This window comes from Camelus ferus, chromosome 7, assembly GCF_009834535.1.
Source record: "Camelus ferus isolate YT-003-E chromosome 7, BCGSAC_Cfer_1.0, whole genome shotgun sequence".
Taxonomy (NCBI): domain Eukaryota; kingdom Metazoa; phylum Chordata; class Mammalia; order Artiodactyla; family Camelidae; genus Camelus; species Camelus ferus.
The window spans coordinates 34,292,065-34,310,123 of record NC_045702.1 but is presented as its reverse complement, the minus strand read 5'-3'; the positions used below and the strand labels follow the sequence as shown (position 1 = coordinate 34,310,123).

The window sequence follows — 18,059 nt, the reverse complement described above, 5'->3', positions numbered from 1 at the left end:
AGTATCTATTATATTTGTTATCTTGATCCAAATTTTAGGCTCTTTTTTTTTTTTACTGTACTTTCTCATTGGGGTAATGAGAAGAAAAGATGAAAACCATTAATTTCAGCAAGAAGCCTAAGTGACAGAAAGGGAAATGGAGATAAGCACAAGGTTAAGGGTCACGCAGATTTCTGGAAGATGGCAAGCAAGAATTAAAATAGCACAAAGGCACTGGCTAGAGAATATTCAGACTATAAAGTAGAGGCAGAGAGAAGGAAAACTGTCTGAAACATAGAGCAGTGAAGACAGATGTATCTCCCTCGTTGCATATTCCAGGTACTCAATGCCATCTGATTCTCCCTTTGCCACCTGAACTCTCCGGTGGGGAGCTCCTCCCTCTAAAACCCCATCTTTGTGGGCACGTCATGACTCATCTTCTCCATTGTGAAACCTCCCTATTCTAATCCTCTCTTTCTGAGGGTCTTCAGTGTTCTTTCTAAAACAACAATTTGGTGATCTAAAGATTACTCCATGCTGAAAAAATCATAGTGATGTTTCAATTTATTTTCCTTTCAGAGAGATTGACATTTGACCAAGGGTTTCCCAAAGACAGAAAGCCTTAAACCTAAAGGAATGAATGTCAAATCTTGGGCATTTCATAACTATTGATTAGTTCTTGGGAGATTGCTGTATTCCCTAAATCAAACCATATATGTGCAGCTGCTCATCCTGCTGTACACCAGCCATGACAGTATTTTAGAAGATGTTCAAAGAACCCAAAATGAATGCAAAGAATCTCAAGCTACAATTACCAATTGCAAATACAATGGTAAGTTTTCATATACTAAAAAAAGTATACTCCAATATACGTGATTGGTTAAAGGAAATATTATTTAGATGAGATACTTTTATTCATATCCTCTTCAACCATTAACCCATTCATATAGTAACTAATTATTACTATATGAGTGCATTAATCTGTGTAAGATGCCATAACAAAATATACAGACTGAGTAGCTTCCACAACAGAAATTTATCTTCTCAAAGTTCTGGAGGCTGATAGTCAGAGATCAGGGTTGCCATCATGGTCAGGTTCAGTTGAGGGTTCTCTTCCTGGCTTGCAGAGGCTGCCTTCTTGCTGTGTCCTCACATGGCAGAGAGAGTGCTGGTGTCTCTTTCTCTGCTTATGAGGACACTAATCCATTCATGAGGCTCATAACCTCATCTAAACCTAATTACTTACTAAAAATAAGTGGGAAGACACAATTCAGTCCACAGAAGTGAAAGAACACTTCTTAAAAATACCAGGAAAAAAAAAAAAAGCATGAGTGATAAAATAACATATGTGTATGTGGAGAGATGAAATAAGAACACAATTATTACCCCTAAAATCTTATCATATTTTTTTAATAAGAACTTTCTGTGAGTTTAACTGTCCCTGAGTATCTTTCCTTTGCCCTCATCTCCAGATTTCACTTTGGATCAAGCTGAATGGCAATGCCATTCCCTCGCATGTGGAAGCAACCACTGATCCAGGTTCCTCTAGGCTTTTTGTTTGAAAGCTCTTCATTTCAGCAGATAAGCCTCAAGCTCTTAAATTTCAAAAATAAGCATGACTCCACTCAAGTGCCATTCTCTGAAGCCAGTTGGTTTCTGAAATGCCTGAATTCATTATCCGGATGCTGACCATCCTCAGCCCCTCGCATACACCACTCATTCACGATGCTGTCACCTGAGGAGCTCCCAGTGGGTCCTTAGGGTTCCAGATGAAAATAATCAAGATACATTGCAAGAAAACAGAGCAATTAACTAAAAGCATATTTTTTTAATAAGAAGTTTCTGTGAGTTTAACTGTCCCTGACCTTCAGAGAGACACAAACTCAAGCTGAAAAGTTCTATCTGAAGTTTTTATTTTGAAGACAAGATTCTTGTGAGTTAAGAAAAAAATGTGTAACTAACTTTAAAATTCAGTGATAGAGACAAGCATGAGGTACTGGATAAGCAAGGCTAACTAAATCAAGCTGAGAAAAGGAACACCTGGTATTATTTTGGCTAAGGATTTCTTTGTTTTTCTTATTCCTCAAGCCCATTTTTCTGTTTGAAGCAAGAGGCATGAAATCTATAGATTCAGTAATTACAGCAATAATAGCTATGTTGGATGAAGATAACCCACTGAGCTGGTTTAGCTGCAAGAACCAAAATCAATCACCCCAAATACAACTGTAACTCAGTAGGTTGTATTGTTATAAGTTTGATTATCAAATCTGGGCCCATGATCTAGAGGGTTCAAATTACAGTACAATTATTGCATATTGTATTCCAAGCTACTCTAGTCTAACCTAGACATGCATTAAACCTTTGAGTGTTAGGATTTGCGCCAGGCAAAGAGAATAAACACAAAGATTACTCAGACATTTTCTATCTTCAGAAAATCTCTATCAGTAGATTATATGAATTGGCATAGGGCAGGGACTGCTCTGTTTATACCAACAGTCAGCCAGCCACTGTCTTTCAGTGAATAATTATAATGAAGAGAATACTCCACTAAGCACTGTATTTGGTGCTTTTACACATACAATTATCCTTGAATCAACTAGCCTATCTCCATTATTCTTTCTACAACCTAATCAATTTTTACTTTGGAAAATAGCCAAGTTTTAACAGTTCTTGAACTGAATGCAAAGAGAAACCTCTCAAAAGGAAACAAAATTTCTGGAAAAAAAATTTTAAAGGCTAAGGAGAACTCCAATTATTTTAATATTCTCTTGAAAAGGAAGCTCTAAGTTTTTCTAAGACAAGAATATTTTTCCCTAGGGAATGCAATCATGTTTACCACTTAAATAGTTTCTTCAGTTTTTACTTGGTCATACACAAACTACTTACATAAGTAACCGATAGTGGAATTTCTCCTCGCAGAGTTCAGGAAAATCAAGTGGGTAGAAGCAATCATATGTGGGGCTACCAAGACTTCTAGTAAGAAAATATGTATTTAATTAACATACTTTTGCATTTCTCCCATCTAATTTCCTAATTTAAAGTCTGATTTTGTAAATTCAAATAATTTGTAAAGTATCTAAAACTCATTACATTTTTCAAAACTCCACCAAAAAAGAAAAGGCAGAGTATATGTAACCGCCATAAAAATGAGAACATCTAATTTTTAGGATGAGAGATGTCTGAAGTTCCACTATGTCTAAATAACCAACAATTAAAACAGAACAAAACTTCAAGCATTCACAACTTTACTCAACTATGTTTAAATGCTACATGAGAATAGATAAAACTGTGAGTTCCTCTAAGCCAGTGTTGATCTGGGCATGGCCTGACCTTGCATTAGAATGGCATTGGTTTGACTTGGGGAATCACTTGCTAAAATGCAGCTTGCCAAAACCCACACAAGTACTACCAAATCAGGATCTCAAGGAAGATGGGCAATGTCTATTATAAATCAAGCACCCCAGGTGATTTTGATGCACACTAAACCTTGAAAAACATTGCTATAAGGCGTTTTGTCATGGATCACAAGGATTCAGTTTAGAGAGCTTCAGTATGGAATCAGAAGCTTTATTGTATCATCTTTATCCATTCATCTTCTGGTGGACACTTAGGTTGTTTCCGTATCTTGGCTATTGTGAATAATGCTGCACTGAACATGGAAGCACAGATACCTCTAAGAGATAATGGCTATATTTCCTTTGGATATACACCAAATTTCTGAGTGAGATTTCTGGATCCTCACTCTCTGTTTCCAAGGTGGAATCCCTATCACTCTCTAGTCTTATCCAGCGCATCCTGCAAAGTGCAGTATGCTACAAGCCTATTTCTAATGTCCATTGGACACTATCAGCAAGCTCTTTTTCCCAAAAATATCCTTGTATATGTTCCACTAACTTACTCCTGGACTAGGAGGCACCATTAGAGCTAAGCTCATTCACAGATCAGAAGTTCATTTATCCACTTAACAAAAGTGTATTAAGTGTCTCTTATGAGCCAGGCACTGTTCTATAGAAGTGAACCCAAAAGACAAGTTCCCTGATCTCATGAAGCTTAATTTTCATTGGAGGAAATAAAATAAAAAAAGTAAGTAAATAAAGAAGTGAAATGAGATAAAATGAGAAATGAGATAAAAGTAAGAGTTATGAAGAAAATAACACAATAATGATGGTGATGGCAGAGGAGTGTGTATGTATGTGTGTGTTCCATTTTAGACTGGGTATACAGAAAAATCTTCTTTGAAGTGGGGAAAATAAGGAGCCAGTGACACAAAGACGGAAGGGAAGAGAATTCAAGGAAGAAGATCCAGCTAGTGCAAAAGACCTATGGGTTATTCAAGGAACTGAAAGACCAGAGTGGTGCAAAGCAGAGAGAGGATTTAGATGCAGGGGCTGTGTGGTGTGAGCTCCCTGAAGGCCATCAAGTGAGTCAGAGAAAACATTGTGGATGAGGCTTTTAATTGTAACAGCAACAGGAAGCCATGAAAGTGTTTCATGTAAGAGAGGGTCCTGGTTTGATGGTAAGTTGACCCCAGCTGCTATCTAGATTCTGGAGTTAAGAAGATGATGAAGGAAAGTCTGTGGGCCAGTTAGGAGGCTCTTGTGGTGGGACATGAAGATGACCTTAGTTAGGGAGGCAGCAGTGGGGATGGATGAAAGCAGGCAAGTTTAGGAATATGATGGTCGTGTAGCTACAAGGGCTTGATGGTGGGCTGCAGTTGGGAGTGATAGGAAGTGAGACATCGTGGATGCTTCCTAACTTTTTGGCTTGAGTAACTGGATAGATGGTGATGTCATCTACTAAAATTGGGAAAATCTGAGGAAAGAAGATGGGAGTGGGAAGGAACAAAAAGTTTCACTTTAGACATGTTAAATTTGAGATCCTTATTGAAACTTCAAGTATGATGAGATCAATCTGGAGATAGAAATCTGAGCACCAATGCACAAAAACATCATTTAAAGACCTGGGATCAATTTTCTCAGGGAGAGCTTTAAATAGGGATGAAAGTTCAGAACAGAGCTCAGGAGCATACCAAATTTAAAGGTCTGGCAGAGAAGAGTGAAAGTGAAAAAGAGGTCTAGAAAATATGGCTGGTTATACGGGTTCAAGGAAGCTAAGAGAAAAAAAATTCTCAAAATGTTTTGAAGAGGAAGTAGTCAACTATACTGAATACTGCTGAAAGGCTGAAACAGACGAAGAGGTGGAAAAGATCACTGGTTTTGGCAACAAGAAAGTAACCCCCTACAAACCCTGAGTCAAAAGAATGAATCGTCTCGTCAAAGCAGTGGCATCTAGCTGAGCTGCAAAAGAACACGATGGAAGAAAGGTAGAATGGTGAAAAGGAAAAAGAAGAAAATACATAGAAAATCTAGCCACAGCTTCAGACTTAGCAGATTTAATCTTAGATAAACTGTCATATCAGAACTACTAACAATAGAATTAAAAACAAAACAAATATATAATCTGGCACACACATTAAATCAACCAAAATATGGATCTTAAAATTTATTAGCACAGGATTAAAATGTTATTGTTTCTTATTCAGGAGACATAAGGAGATTTTTAAAGAAAAATTTATAATTAATTATTGAACAAAGAATAGCCAGGCAAAGTCTACTATTACACTGCATCTGTATAAGTAGTCCTAGGCATTTGTACTTCTCCTTCTCTCCAGAGTAAAACTGTCCCAAACCTGATGATTAATACCAATCTCCCATTTGTTAAACAGCCCAAATCACCTTTTGTCATTTAAATGGCAATGAACTGGAATCTGAATAGACTGTAAGTAGAGAACAGAATCTTGAAGCCACATAAAACAGTCACACTTAGTTTTAAAACAGAATACATTAATCTTTTCTGGCACTGCTTCCCCACTGCAACCACACAACTCAATGCTACTCTTTGGATGAGTCACGCTGTAAGATTTCCAGATGACTTATCCTCAGAGGGATGGCATTATATGAAATAGAGCCCACGTACACTTTGTAAAGAAGTGAGCCTTTGTGTCTTCAGCCTTCTGCTTTGGCTCTGACTTCAGATATGTTCCACCAAGACCAGGGCTGAATTCCAGAACTCTGGAAGCTCAGTAAGTTGCAAGGGGGGAAACAGGGCTCTTTCACACTTAAAACAATTTTTAAACTGATTCTCCAAATTACATCCCAAGTTTGGCATTTTTCAAAGTGTAGTCCTCTTGCCACGTTCACTTGGTCATTGGTGTGTCAACTGAAATAAATGCACAGCCTAAAAGTTGAGAGTTCTGTTTTATTTGGCGGGAGGACTTGAGCCAGGATGACAGCCTCTCAGATCACTCTGAGGGACTGCTCCGAAGAGATAGGGAAGGGGCTAGGTTATACAGGAGTTTTACAACAAAGACCAGGTAGCTGGAACAATAAAAGATTACTTGTTATCTAAAGAAAACCAGGCATCTCAAGCTAAAGAACTTAGTGCTTTTCTATGTATAAGAGGAAGCAAACATTTGGGTTCATTGAATTCATTCCTTTGACAAGCATCTAGCTGTCTAGGGCCAGAATCCTGTCCTTTCTTATTCTGAGTCCCCTCAGAGTGCACCATTGTGAGTGGCTGCAGGGGCTGGGCTGCAGGCTTGTCTTCACTGTGGGGGGTGGCAGCAGCTGCTGACAACTTGATGGCTTCAGCATTCTTTGTTTACTGATATGGCTCGCAGTAGTTTTCGTTCACAAGTGCTTTAAAAAATGCAATCCCAAAGCCCCACTTCACACGTATACACCAAAATCTGTGTGGGGGCAGGAGCAGGTATCTTCATTTCTATTAAGCTCCTTTGGTGTTTCCTAGGTACACAAAGTCTGAGAAACCCTGTCCTATTTTGTTTACTGTGGTAAGTTTTTTTCACCTTTTGTTTAATTCTCCAACTTGTTTTACAACTCCCTGCCGGATCGCTATTCCTAACTCACTGTTACAATCATTTCTTGACCATGCCCAAAAGCCTTCTGGATGCTTCACGGCCTGAAGACTCACGTCCAGGTTTCTCTGTGTGATGTTCAAAATCCTCAGTCATAGCTTCAGACTCTGCCCTTCCCACAGCTGAACTTTCACCCAAATAAAGTTGCTCAAAGACTCAGTACATGTCTTAAAGGCTTTCCACCTTCCTGCTTCTGCTAATTTGCTCTCTACTTCTAGAAGGTTACTTTCCCATTTGCCCACAAGCCCAAATCCTGTCTTTTCTTTGAAGTTGAATTAATGGAAGCCTATGCAATTCTTTCCTACTGGAAGCAACCATTTCTGTGAACTTCACAGTGCTTTATCTCTGTCCCTGCTATGCTATGTATACTTCCTACATTTTATTATATGATAATGTGGTCTATTCTTCTGTCTGTCTGGCACCCTGCAGAAGGTGGGAACGACAACCCTTTCCTCTATGTTAGCATCAGCAAAAAAAGATTTCCATGAGACTGCCACAATGATTATGTAACACTGTGTTGCATAATATGTTATGTAACATAACTGCCTTCTGGCCACATTAATTGATCTAAAGGTAGATGCATGATCCAAATTCCAGCTACCATAGTGTCCCACCCCTTGACAATGAATGATTGTTCCAGGATGGGCATCTGACTAGGCCAATCTTAAGTCTTTCTCTATCTAGATTTTGCCCCTCAGGTCAGCTAATTGGTTCAGGATCGGCACATGACCCAAACTGACCCTTTATATTAAGAGACAAATGTAAGATTAGTCTCTCTTCTGGCTCAAACTGTGATATGTAAGACTGGGAAGCAGTCCACAGCTATGGCCCTGGGGTTGGCCTTCCCCAGCTCCAGAAGGCCTTGAGGTCTGGGAGACAGGCATCTGGACAGGATGAGGCTGGAGGCCACTTCTTTAGTTCTCATGGTTCAAAACACTCTCAAAGTGTCACTCACCATGACCCCCAAGGACAAATGAAGGGACCTCATGTTACTTTGAGGGATCCACCACCACACAAATAATTCCATTGTTTGCTAGCTTATTTCTACTGTTTTATTATATTTTTTTCTTTTTATGGTGATGTTGAGTAGAGGAGAAAAGTTCAGGCTACATTTACAAAAATTGAAAGCAACATCTGCAAGAGATAGTATTTGTCTTCCCTCCTGCCTTTTGTCTCTTTTTATCTTTTTGTCTCTGAAAGCTTATTAGATTTCCTCCTTTGGGGGAAGGGGAGAAGAAGAGAATTTTGAGAGCAGGAGGGCTCTGGACTCCTAAGGTAGAATGCCGGGCTGTTACCGTGAGGTAAAAGAAACTGGGGCTAAGAACTGTAGAATGTATAATGAGCTTTGAATACATAATTTACTCTAGGCCCAGTTTATTTCCAATTGAGCAGGAAGAAGATATAGAGTATATTTCTCAGACATCTGTAAATGATTCTGCTTTGCATGATTCATGATGTTTTTAGCTGGTTTATTTTTAAACCAGATTGAAGTTATAGAAAAGCACATTTGAACAGATATGCTAATCAAAGGATTGGGGTAATGGTCCCCATAGCCATATTGAAGCCTTTCAGGAATTAAAAACAGAGAATATAGAAAATAACTTCATAAAGAAGGCAATCTTCCTGAACCTAAAGGATAATGATGTATCAGTTTAGAGTAATATCCTCCAACACAGGCATATCCTACTTAAATCCTTTCCATAAAGGGATATCTTATTCATATTCTTTCTTAAAACCAAATACTAAATTTCCTTTTGTAAAACAAACAAACAAAAGGTACTGTGGATAACAAACTCCAAAAGAATGAGGGGTGAGACAGGGGTAGTGACAGGGTGAAAAAGCATATAATAAAAATTCACATTAATACAGTACTGTTATTGAAATATATAAAGGATGTAGAGAGACTTCCTTGCAATTAAATAGTAGTTTCATCTAAAGGGAAAAATACTTCAGTTAAGGCATGGTGGGACTTTTTTTCAAATTAAAATATAAAGATGTACTACGTGACTATAATAAAATTAAATGAGAACTTACTCTTGAAAATTTATTGAAAGTTCCTATAAAGTATACTTTTTTGACTCAACAATACTATCTGAAAAGATATAGCAGTTAACCAGCAATGCCCATCTGGGCAAAAAAGGTTATTCAAATACCATGCACTTTGCTGAATGACCTTTACAGTGGCCTTGCCCATTTTGTACTATTAGTTTTCAGTCATTTCAGGGTAAGGCACTGAATCTGAAAACAACAGCCCACTGAAACCAGGACTTTAGAATTAATTAATTAAATGGCATTACTATTTCCTCTGCAGCACAAAAACTGTCTTTGTTTGAAAGACTGAGCAAATACCTATATTATTTTTGGTGTGCTTTTTGTTTTTTGTTTTAATATCAGAATAAGCTCACGATTAAATTTGTTTTAAAAGTCTCTGGACCACATATTTTAAGATTAGGAGTTTTCCTTGACCAGAGTCTATATAATTCCATTATGACTTGTAGAAATGCCATAACATATAATCTGATTAGTTTTCTTGAAATGAAACTTAATTTAAACGAACAACCTAGATATAATCATGGCTTATTTGAGAGGAACCTTTCATTTGCCTGCAGCTTCTCAGCAAATACTAAGCAGCTAGAGTTTAAAGCCTCTGTAGGGAATAGGCAAATACATTTCACAACCAGACAGATTTAAGCAGCTTTGAAAATGTTTTGGTTAAAGCTCTTCAACTATAAATAAAATCACCGAAGGTCTATGTAAAGCTTTAGCCTAATGTAGTTGTTAGTCTAAAGTAAATTCTAGTTAATAATTATTATCTTTATGAAAATCAGGTTTAGTGAAAACAAACAAACAAACAAAAAAAGCTAAGCCCCAAATTCCACAACTTGATGAAGCCTTACAACTGCTGCTTTCCTTCCACTGATCACAATACCATTATATTTATTTTAATAGTGTAATTTTATTTAAAGGGGAGCTCATTTAATGTAAAATGAAATTAGTGTGAATATTCTACATCATTCCTTCAGCAAAACTAATCACTTCTTTTCATTTTTAAAAGTTTTAATTTTGAAATATATACATTTATATTTTAAATAGTAATGTTAAATACTAACAATAATGAAAAACATTTTTAAACCTGCTTTCCTATCAGTTAGTTTAATAATCAAAAGATTTAGTTTACATAATATATTTCCCTCTCATTAACTTTTACATTCTAGGATTCACCTTCACCTTTTGAAATACGTGAGAACTTTAGAAAAAGAGCAGAGAAGGTCTGTGAAATGGGTGAGTAGTGCATCAGCTGAAATGGATGCTAAGTGTAAGAGAACAGAATCTTGATGGAGCAATACTTGCCTTTAACTTGTAATGAGTCTTGAGCAAGACTCAGTTCTCCTAAAGTCAGAATAGCAAGTCTGATCGACAGAAGGCAGCACAATTCTCATCAGGTAACCAAGACTGTCCACTAAAATAGCTCTACAAGTACTTTGCAAACTAAAGAAGCTTGGAGACATTGCTTTGTCACTTTCATCTTTTGGTCTTCCATATCAAAATGATCACAAAAATATCCTTATGATTTAAGCTTCCCAAGCTTAATTTGAAGGTTTGATCCATCACAAGGGAACATGATGGCAGTTCAGTATTTCAGCTGGTGAACTTCTCTAACAGATACGAGAAGTTAATTCCAGATAGTGGAATCTAACACTCTTCCAATCAATGCCTGGTTCCTAAGGACTCTCAAATCAACCCACTTCATATTTTTATTACTGCCACCTTAGTCTAGGGGACTAATCATCTCCCACTTGAACCAGTAATATCATCGAGTAATTGTATTCTCTACCTGTAGCATATTTGCAATCTAATTTTTCATTCATAATTTTCCCAAATCATTCTTGCTGCCATGCCTTTTCTTACTCATTACTCTTCTATGCAAAAAATTTAAGTGGCTTTTTAGTGTCTCTTAAATTTGCACATATATAGCTCAGGACATAACATGCATAAAGTATAATCTGCCCTTTTACATGGACAATTATATCAAACATGAACCCTCAAAATGTAAGATTTACTTTTATAAAAATATGTAGTAAGATTTAATTCTTTAAGCACTTAAAAATTCAGTTTTATTTAAATAATGTTGATATAATTTGTATAATCATTAGTAGTCATTTTGTTTTGCCTTTTGATTTTAAAACATACTTTTGATATTTTACAAAAGATTTTTAGAAAAATTTGAAAAAATTTACTTTTTAACTTATACATTTACCTTTTGTTTGTATTTTGATAAGTATGTATTCAAGTTTCTATACTCTAATGCAATTGAAAATCTTTATAATAACAATATAATTAGTGATTTTGCTAAAATGCAGGTCAGAACAATTTTACAAATAAAACATAATAATTTATTAATTGTATTTGTTTTTATATTACTCTTCCAAACATTCCAGGCCTTTCAGCAGAATATACAGACTTATAACAATTAAATTCAGCCATCTTTGATATGTTTGCTGATTTTAGCCATATGCAGGTAAATTTATCAAGTTAAGAGAAAGGAACATATTTCATTTAACAGTTCCTTATCTTGATTTATAGCTATTAAATATTTGGATATTTGGTATGTGGACCTCCATGCCTTAGGCCCTGCAAATATTAGAAGGAGACCTGCCATGATTAGTGTGTAGCCACTGAGGCCAACTTTTAATATTTTTGTTTACAAAGTTATTAAAAATATTCTGTTACATTTCAGACATAAAAGGTATAAAGCAAAATATAATGAACAGCTATATACTCATCAGTCTACTTAAGATTTAGGACAGTACCAGTAATTTGGTGTCACTCTTCACCCTTCCCCAACCTCCCATCCCTTCCAAAAGAAATCAGTATCCCAAGTTTTTATTGCTACTTTAAATGGTAAATTCTTTAAAAGTGTGTTTTCTATTTGTTGATGAAGTCTAGACCTGCTGGCTCATTGTATATGATAACTCTTACACTAATAAACTTGCAGAACTCTGTTATTAACTCTGTGGATACTTTTTAGGTTTTCTAAGTAGACAATAACATACGTGAGAAAAAAAAAAAAGCTGTTTGGAATTTTCCTTTCCAGTCTCCACATCTTTTTTTTCTTTCTTGCCTTTCAGTGCCTATCTGCACTGCCAAAGACCTTTAGCGCAATATTGAACAGAATTGGTAAGAGAACCTTCCTGTCTCGTTTCTGATTTAAAAGGGAAAGCTTCTAACATTGCTTCATTAAGTGTGATAAGTGCTGTGGGCTGATGATATTGTTTTAAGAAGTGGAATGATGTGATCAGAGTTCTTTTCAGAAAAATTCTTAGTGACAGGAACATGAGTTGGAGCAGAAATGTCTAGAAGTCATATTACAGGAATCAATGTTATTTAGTGAAAAAGCCATGGGGCCTGTGTTGCCCTATCACTTCATGGTTCAGGTTCTGATCAGTGTAATAAAGAACTGCATTTTCACTTGCTTGATTCACCAAGTTAGACAAATTTTAACAAAACACAAACTCACATGTCTTCCAATGATAATATCGAAAACTGTGGTTATATTACAGCCCCATATATGGCTCCATTACACAGAAAAGAATCACCCAAGTCACTGACACTCAAACTGATCTTTTAAGTCTGTTGCAAGTCATTTCAGGGGGAAAAAAAAAAAAAACCCACTAAGAGGCTGACACAAGGCAAAGTGTTTTTAAGATTACCCAACAAGCTTTAGGAAATTAAAAATTTCCAAAGAAAATTATCTCCCAGAAGCTTACATAAAAGACAAAGTCATTTACATAGTTTTGCTTTTGCATATTAAGATATATTGTGTAGCGTAAGGAATTATAGCCATTATCTTATAATAACTTTCAATGGAGTATAATCTGTAAAAACATTGAATCACTATATTGTACACTTGAAACTAATACAATATTGTAAATCAACTACAATTCAATTAAAAATAATAAATAAGGTTAACCTAAAAAAGTAGAGAGCAAACAATTACCCAGAAAATATTTATAAGTAAATATCCATTTGAATGAGGACATTCAGTCTCAAACCTTGAATCACAGTGTATTCAATAGTTGATTTTTCCTACTTGTATTGTCTAGGTAATGAAAGATTTTTCTTCTCTTTTGGGATCCTTATATCTTCCATTTTATTTTTCTATATAGACATGTATGTAAGACCAATTATGTCTTACAAATAAGACAAAGGTTTCACCACATTTATTTTAGTAAATCTTGGTTCCCAACCCCACTGTCAGTAAATATAACATTTTTAGTGTAATGAACACACTTAATTCTAACTAAATGGCCCAAAGGAACAGTATCTGCCAGAGCAAGGAAGTCTAATGGCAATTTGGCTGACATTTCTCTGATCTGAAAATGAAATCATGCAGAAAACGGTTTCGACACTAGAAGAATAATTAAGACAGAAACAAAATTTGATTTGGTAGAAATGGAAGCTTAGTTTGTCTCTGGTCTCGGGGGGCAGAAGATGATATTATTTACTTCACCACTATCTCTAGCTGGAATTATATTTCCATGCTCTCTTTCTCAAATTGTATTTATTTTGCTGTTCTAAGTACATTGTAACTAAATCCAACCAACAGTGATGCTAATCATAAGGGACTTCAGTGGTTTTTTGTTTGTTTGTTTGTTTTGCTGTGTGAGCATTTCTCTATTTTGAATATTGCTCCAGAGAATGGGCTCTTTTCTGAGATTTAGCTATCTTCGGATATATAGATATGTTAATTATGATGGCATTTCTTTTCATTGGCTTTGATCTTTTTACGAAATGCACACCTTTGTCTACAATCGACAAATAAAAATTACACCTAAGTAAAATATGTGAGGTTGCTAGGATCCAGCACTGTTTAGAGCAATTGTGAAAAACAACTGAAGGAAAGCACCAAGGTAAGGTTTTCCAATTTTAAGAACCATGGGACTTTTGTTACAAATATTTTTCTATAAATAGAGATTGTTTCAGTTCTCAACAAAATTTTAAATGAACAAAAGCATGTTCTACAAGAAAACAAGAAAATAAAACCAATTAAAGTCTAAGCAACATGTTTCAAGGAAAGTGTGAATAGAACACTACTTGGATTCTGTCAACACAGTCTAATGACCTTTTTCTTTATCTGAAAATGGCTGATTTTAAATAAAAGTTATTCTAGCTGCTCAAGAGGACTTACACAAGGAAAATGCTACACTTCAACAATACATAAAATGAAATGTCAAATCATTCTCATAAGTCCACAAGATTATTCTGTGTTATAGAAGCAGAATATTTTCAATGCAGCTGAAATATATTAATCACTCCAGGCATAAACCACTTCATTCACAAAACGTGCAAAGTCCAGAGTGTTTTATGCAATGTGAAATTTAACCAAATAGTTGTTATCTTCACAAATTTCAGAATACTTTGTTCTACCAAATCCTCTCAGAAAATCTGGTAGGTTTTTCTTGTGGGTTTTCAGTACACATATGTCTACTCCTCTAAGAGGTTCTGTCTCATACCTCTATTTTAGAGTACTGTGTTGGTTCTGTTATTTGTCTGCCTCCTTGTAGGCAGAAATTACACCTCAGTCATTGTTTTATCTATTGACCCTCTTATGCTCTTCCTAGGTGTCAGGGCATCTATTGATGACAGTGAGAAAAGGACTGGGAAGAGTCACAGGCTCAGTGCACTCCTTATTACCCGCGACTTGAATCTCTGTCCTTATGCTCTAAATATTTTCTCAAAACTCCATTCCAACTCTTCCCTTTGTCAGTTGGTCTCAAAAACATCACAACTTCCCTTCCCTTTCTCTTTCTTTCAGTTTCCTTGCATCTCCAAAAATCTTGTTTTGCCTAGTTAATTACATACTGCATTTCTTTCTCACCAAAAGTACGTAACATAGGGGGAAAACTCAAAACAGACATGAGTGGATAATAAACCTCTTTCAATGTTCATTTCCCACATATTACCTAATCTGGCATCCTTTCTCTAGTTACTAGAATCTTCATCTCTCCTGATCCATTCCACTCATTGGAATCCATGCTAAAATCAATTTGGACAATCAGCAGGTGCTCAAAAATGTATCTTGAGATATAAATGAAAGGCTTGCATGATATAAACTTTACTTTTTCAGTACTTTTTTATAAAGTAAAAAACATTTTGAACTTCATTTAGTTCAAAAGGAATTCTATGGAATTTTAATCTTCATTTCAATGCTTTCTTATAGATGATCACTTTCAGATCATTGGCTCATTTAGTTAATAAATGAGATTTCTAATACTCATTTATTCTAAAACTATCATCTATTAGGCATGTATCCTTCAAGACAACATTCTAGGGCTAGTATTTTACTTAATTAGGCATCTATGAAATAAGTGATTAGGTTAGCTCTTTTCCAAATAACTTGGAACTAAAAAGAATTAATATTTTGTATAACTCCCAGTTTCCATTCCTGGAGAGAGGCAGTATTTCATATATAGTTTTAGCATCTAAATTGTACAGTTTTGCTTCATGGTTCCTACACACAAATTGTTCACAAGGTGACACTATGATCACAAACCTAAAAATCAAAGTACTTTCATACATCTTGGAAAGGTTATCTTTGCCCCAAAATGTTTAAGTCAAAAGTTTTTTTTTTCCTAATGTCCTTTGGTCAATGAAGTTAAAATAAATTATTTTAGATACTAAAAAACTAGAATTTCTATGATAACATATATCCTAACAACAGATCATGGTACAGCAAGCAGCAAAGGTATTTCAGAGGCTCATAGTTGAGAAACAGATTATAGTAACAGAAAAAAGTTCAAACATAGAAAATGTACAAGCTAAATGAAAGCCATGGAAAGGGTCACATTTGCATTTTCACAAAAAGAAATGAATATCAATGAAAACATTTCAAATATAAGTACTGAAATGAATATTTATAATAAATGGAAGAAAGAATTGCTGCTGCATTCTTTAATTGATGAAGAGTCTTCTAATCTGAAAAAGTTAAAAAACTGCTGTTTGAAAATTCACAGCTCTGTACACACACATACAAATACAAATTTGGCTTTTTCATGTGCTTTCATTTAAAAGCAAGCAGAAAATTCATCAATATCTATTATAATCAGTTACTTCTGGGTTCTGGCAAAGAACACCAACATGGCTACAGCAGCAATGTACTATTGCCATGGAAATAGGGATGATAAAGGGTAAGACTAATGTATTTCACGGAGCTAAAGAATTGCTAAGAGAAGAGCTTTCCGAATATTCTCAGCAATTGTCAGATATCTTTAATACACAATCCAGTGAAATCAAGTAGTAATGTGCAACGAATAACACTTCTAGATAATAATCATAATCTTGAAACAAACCATATTTCTCACACTAGAAATCTGAGCTAAAATCATACATTAGTGAATCCATATGATGAGAAGATAGGACATTTTCTATCATTGTGCAATGATCTGTTCAAGAGGTTTGGCACAGAGATCTTCCATGGAGACATATTCATAACTGAGAAACTTCTTACCCAGTCCTATCTGTCATTTTGTTCCCTCTAGCCACAGCACCATGAAACATTTTTACAGAACTTAGAGTTGGAATGAAACCTAGAAGCCACTTACTTTAGTCACCTTTATCCTATTTTTTAAAAGTAATTAGTTCTCTTCTGATTATAAAGGTAATAAAAACTTGTTTTAGGCCTTTTAAAATATAGAGAAGTCCAAAGGTATAAAAAAGAATTGACCATAAGTAACAACTGGGACAATTAACATGATACTGTATATTCTATTCTTTATTTTTATCTATTCACAACAGTATCATAAACATTATGTCATTAAAACTCTTCACAAATTCAGATTTTTAATGACTGCAAAATATTTCATACTCTGGATGAAACATACTTTATTTAATAGTACTCCCATTTCAAGTTGCTGAGGATGTTCATTAAAATTTTGCGCTCTCTCTCTCTCTCTCTCTCTATATATATATATTCAACAGGTATATGTATGTAGAATCAAAATATATATCATCAAAATTTTAGTTAACATTTTCAGGACCCTAACATAGAAGTACAATTAAATAAAGTATATATATGTACATACATATTTGCTCATTTTATTAAATATTTACTTGAGACAAATTCATAGGAGAGGAAATTCTTCCTTTTACGCATGAGGAAATGTAGACCCATACAAGTTACATGACTGATGAAGTCCAAAACTAAGGTTATCTGATTTTCTGTCTTACTATATCATGTATGTTTGTAAAGGAGTCTACTAGTTTCTTTCCATAATGTCACCCTCTGCAAGTTAGAAGTGCAGATGTTGGATCTCATTCTGTTGTAATGCATGCTATTACTATAACTTAATATTGCCATCTTTAAATTCATAACCTATTATTCATCTTTCACTCATAAAACTACTTAATTACCCCTTCAGCCTACATATAATGGTAATAAACCAAATCAGAGAAGCAAATTCAAATTGTAAGAAATCAATAGGAAATAAGAAAACAAACTAGGAAAAAAAAAAAAAACAAGAGTAAGACATTCTTTTCTTATTCTTCATTAGATTACAATTAAAAATCTACTTGATTACGGAAAAAGTCAGCTCCATTACAATAACCAGTAGGCAACAATTTCAAACAAAGAGTGGATTCTATGATATTATTCAAAGAGTTAAAGCATGTTAAACATATTTGGATACAATTCTGAAGTTATTTGGGAGAGATATGAAGGGTAAAGTCTTTAGTCAACTTCCACAAAGTCAAGATAAGCATCCTGAAGATAATCCAGCTGCTTTTAGATAGGTTGTTTATTTCCAGGAAAAGTACATTCCCCACTTCCAAAGAGAGAAATCAATCAACCATCCAGAAAGCTTGCTGCCCTTCCATACAATCTCCAAGTATACTGATTGATAAGACAAAAAGTTCAACTGAGAATTATTGGAAAAACATAATAATTTCCAAGTCTATATGCATTTTAAGGTTCAAGGTTATTTTGGTTTCATAGAATTATAAAACTTTAGTTTTTATTTTCAGAATTATAAAAATGCTAAAATAATTAAATTATTCAGATAACCATTTAGTAATTAAAAATTCAGTAAGAAATCTCTACACTCAAACATCACAGCTTAGCTCTAAATAAAAATGGTGGAGCTTTACTTTA

The 18,059-nt window shown here is 35.0% G+C and overlaps 1 protein-coding gene across 12 annotated transcripts in view; it reads right to left on the bottom strand.

Annotated features, from left to right (window-relative positions):
• Window positions 1-18,059, bottom strand: part of IMMP2L (inner mitochondrial membrane peptidase subunit 2) — a 1,220,903-nt gene that overhangs the window by 601,072 nt on the left and 601,772 nt on the right. The window contains exon 7 of one of the 12 annotated variants that reach the window (XM_032483686.1): window positions 16,805-17,801. The exons of the other annotated variants lie outside the window; for them this stretch is intronic. Within the exon in view, the coding sequence (XP_032339577.1) occupies window positions 17,754-17,801 (48 nt within the window). The 3' untranslated portion in view covers window positions 16,805-17,753. Of the gene's footprint in view, window positions 1-16,804; window positions 17,802-18,059 lie in introns of those variants that run through there. 12 annotated transcript variants of the gene reach the window in all.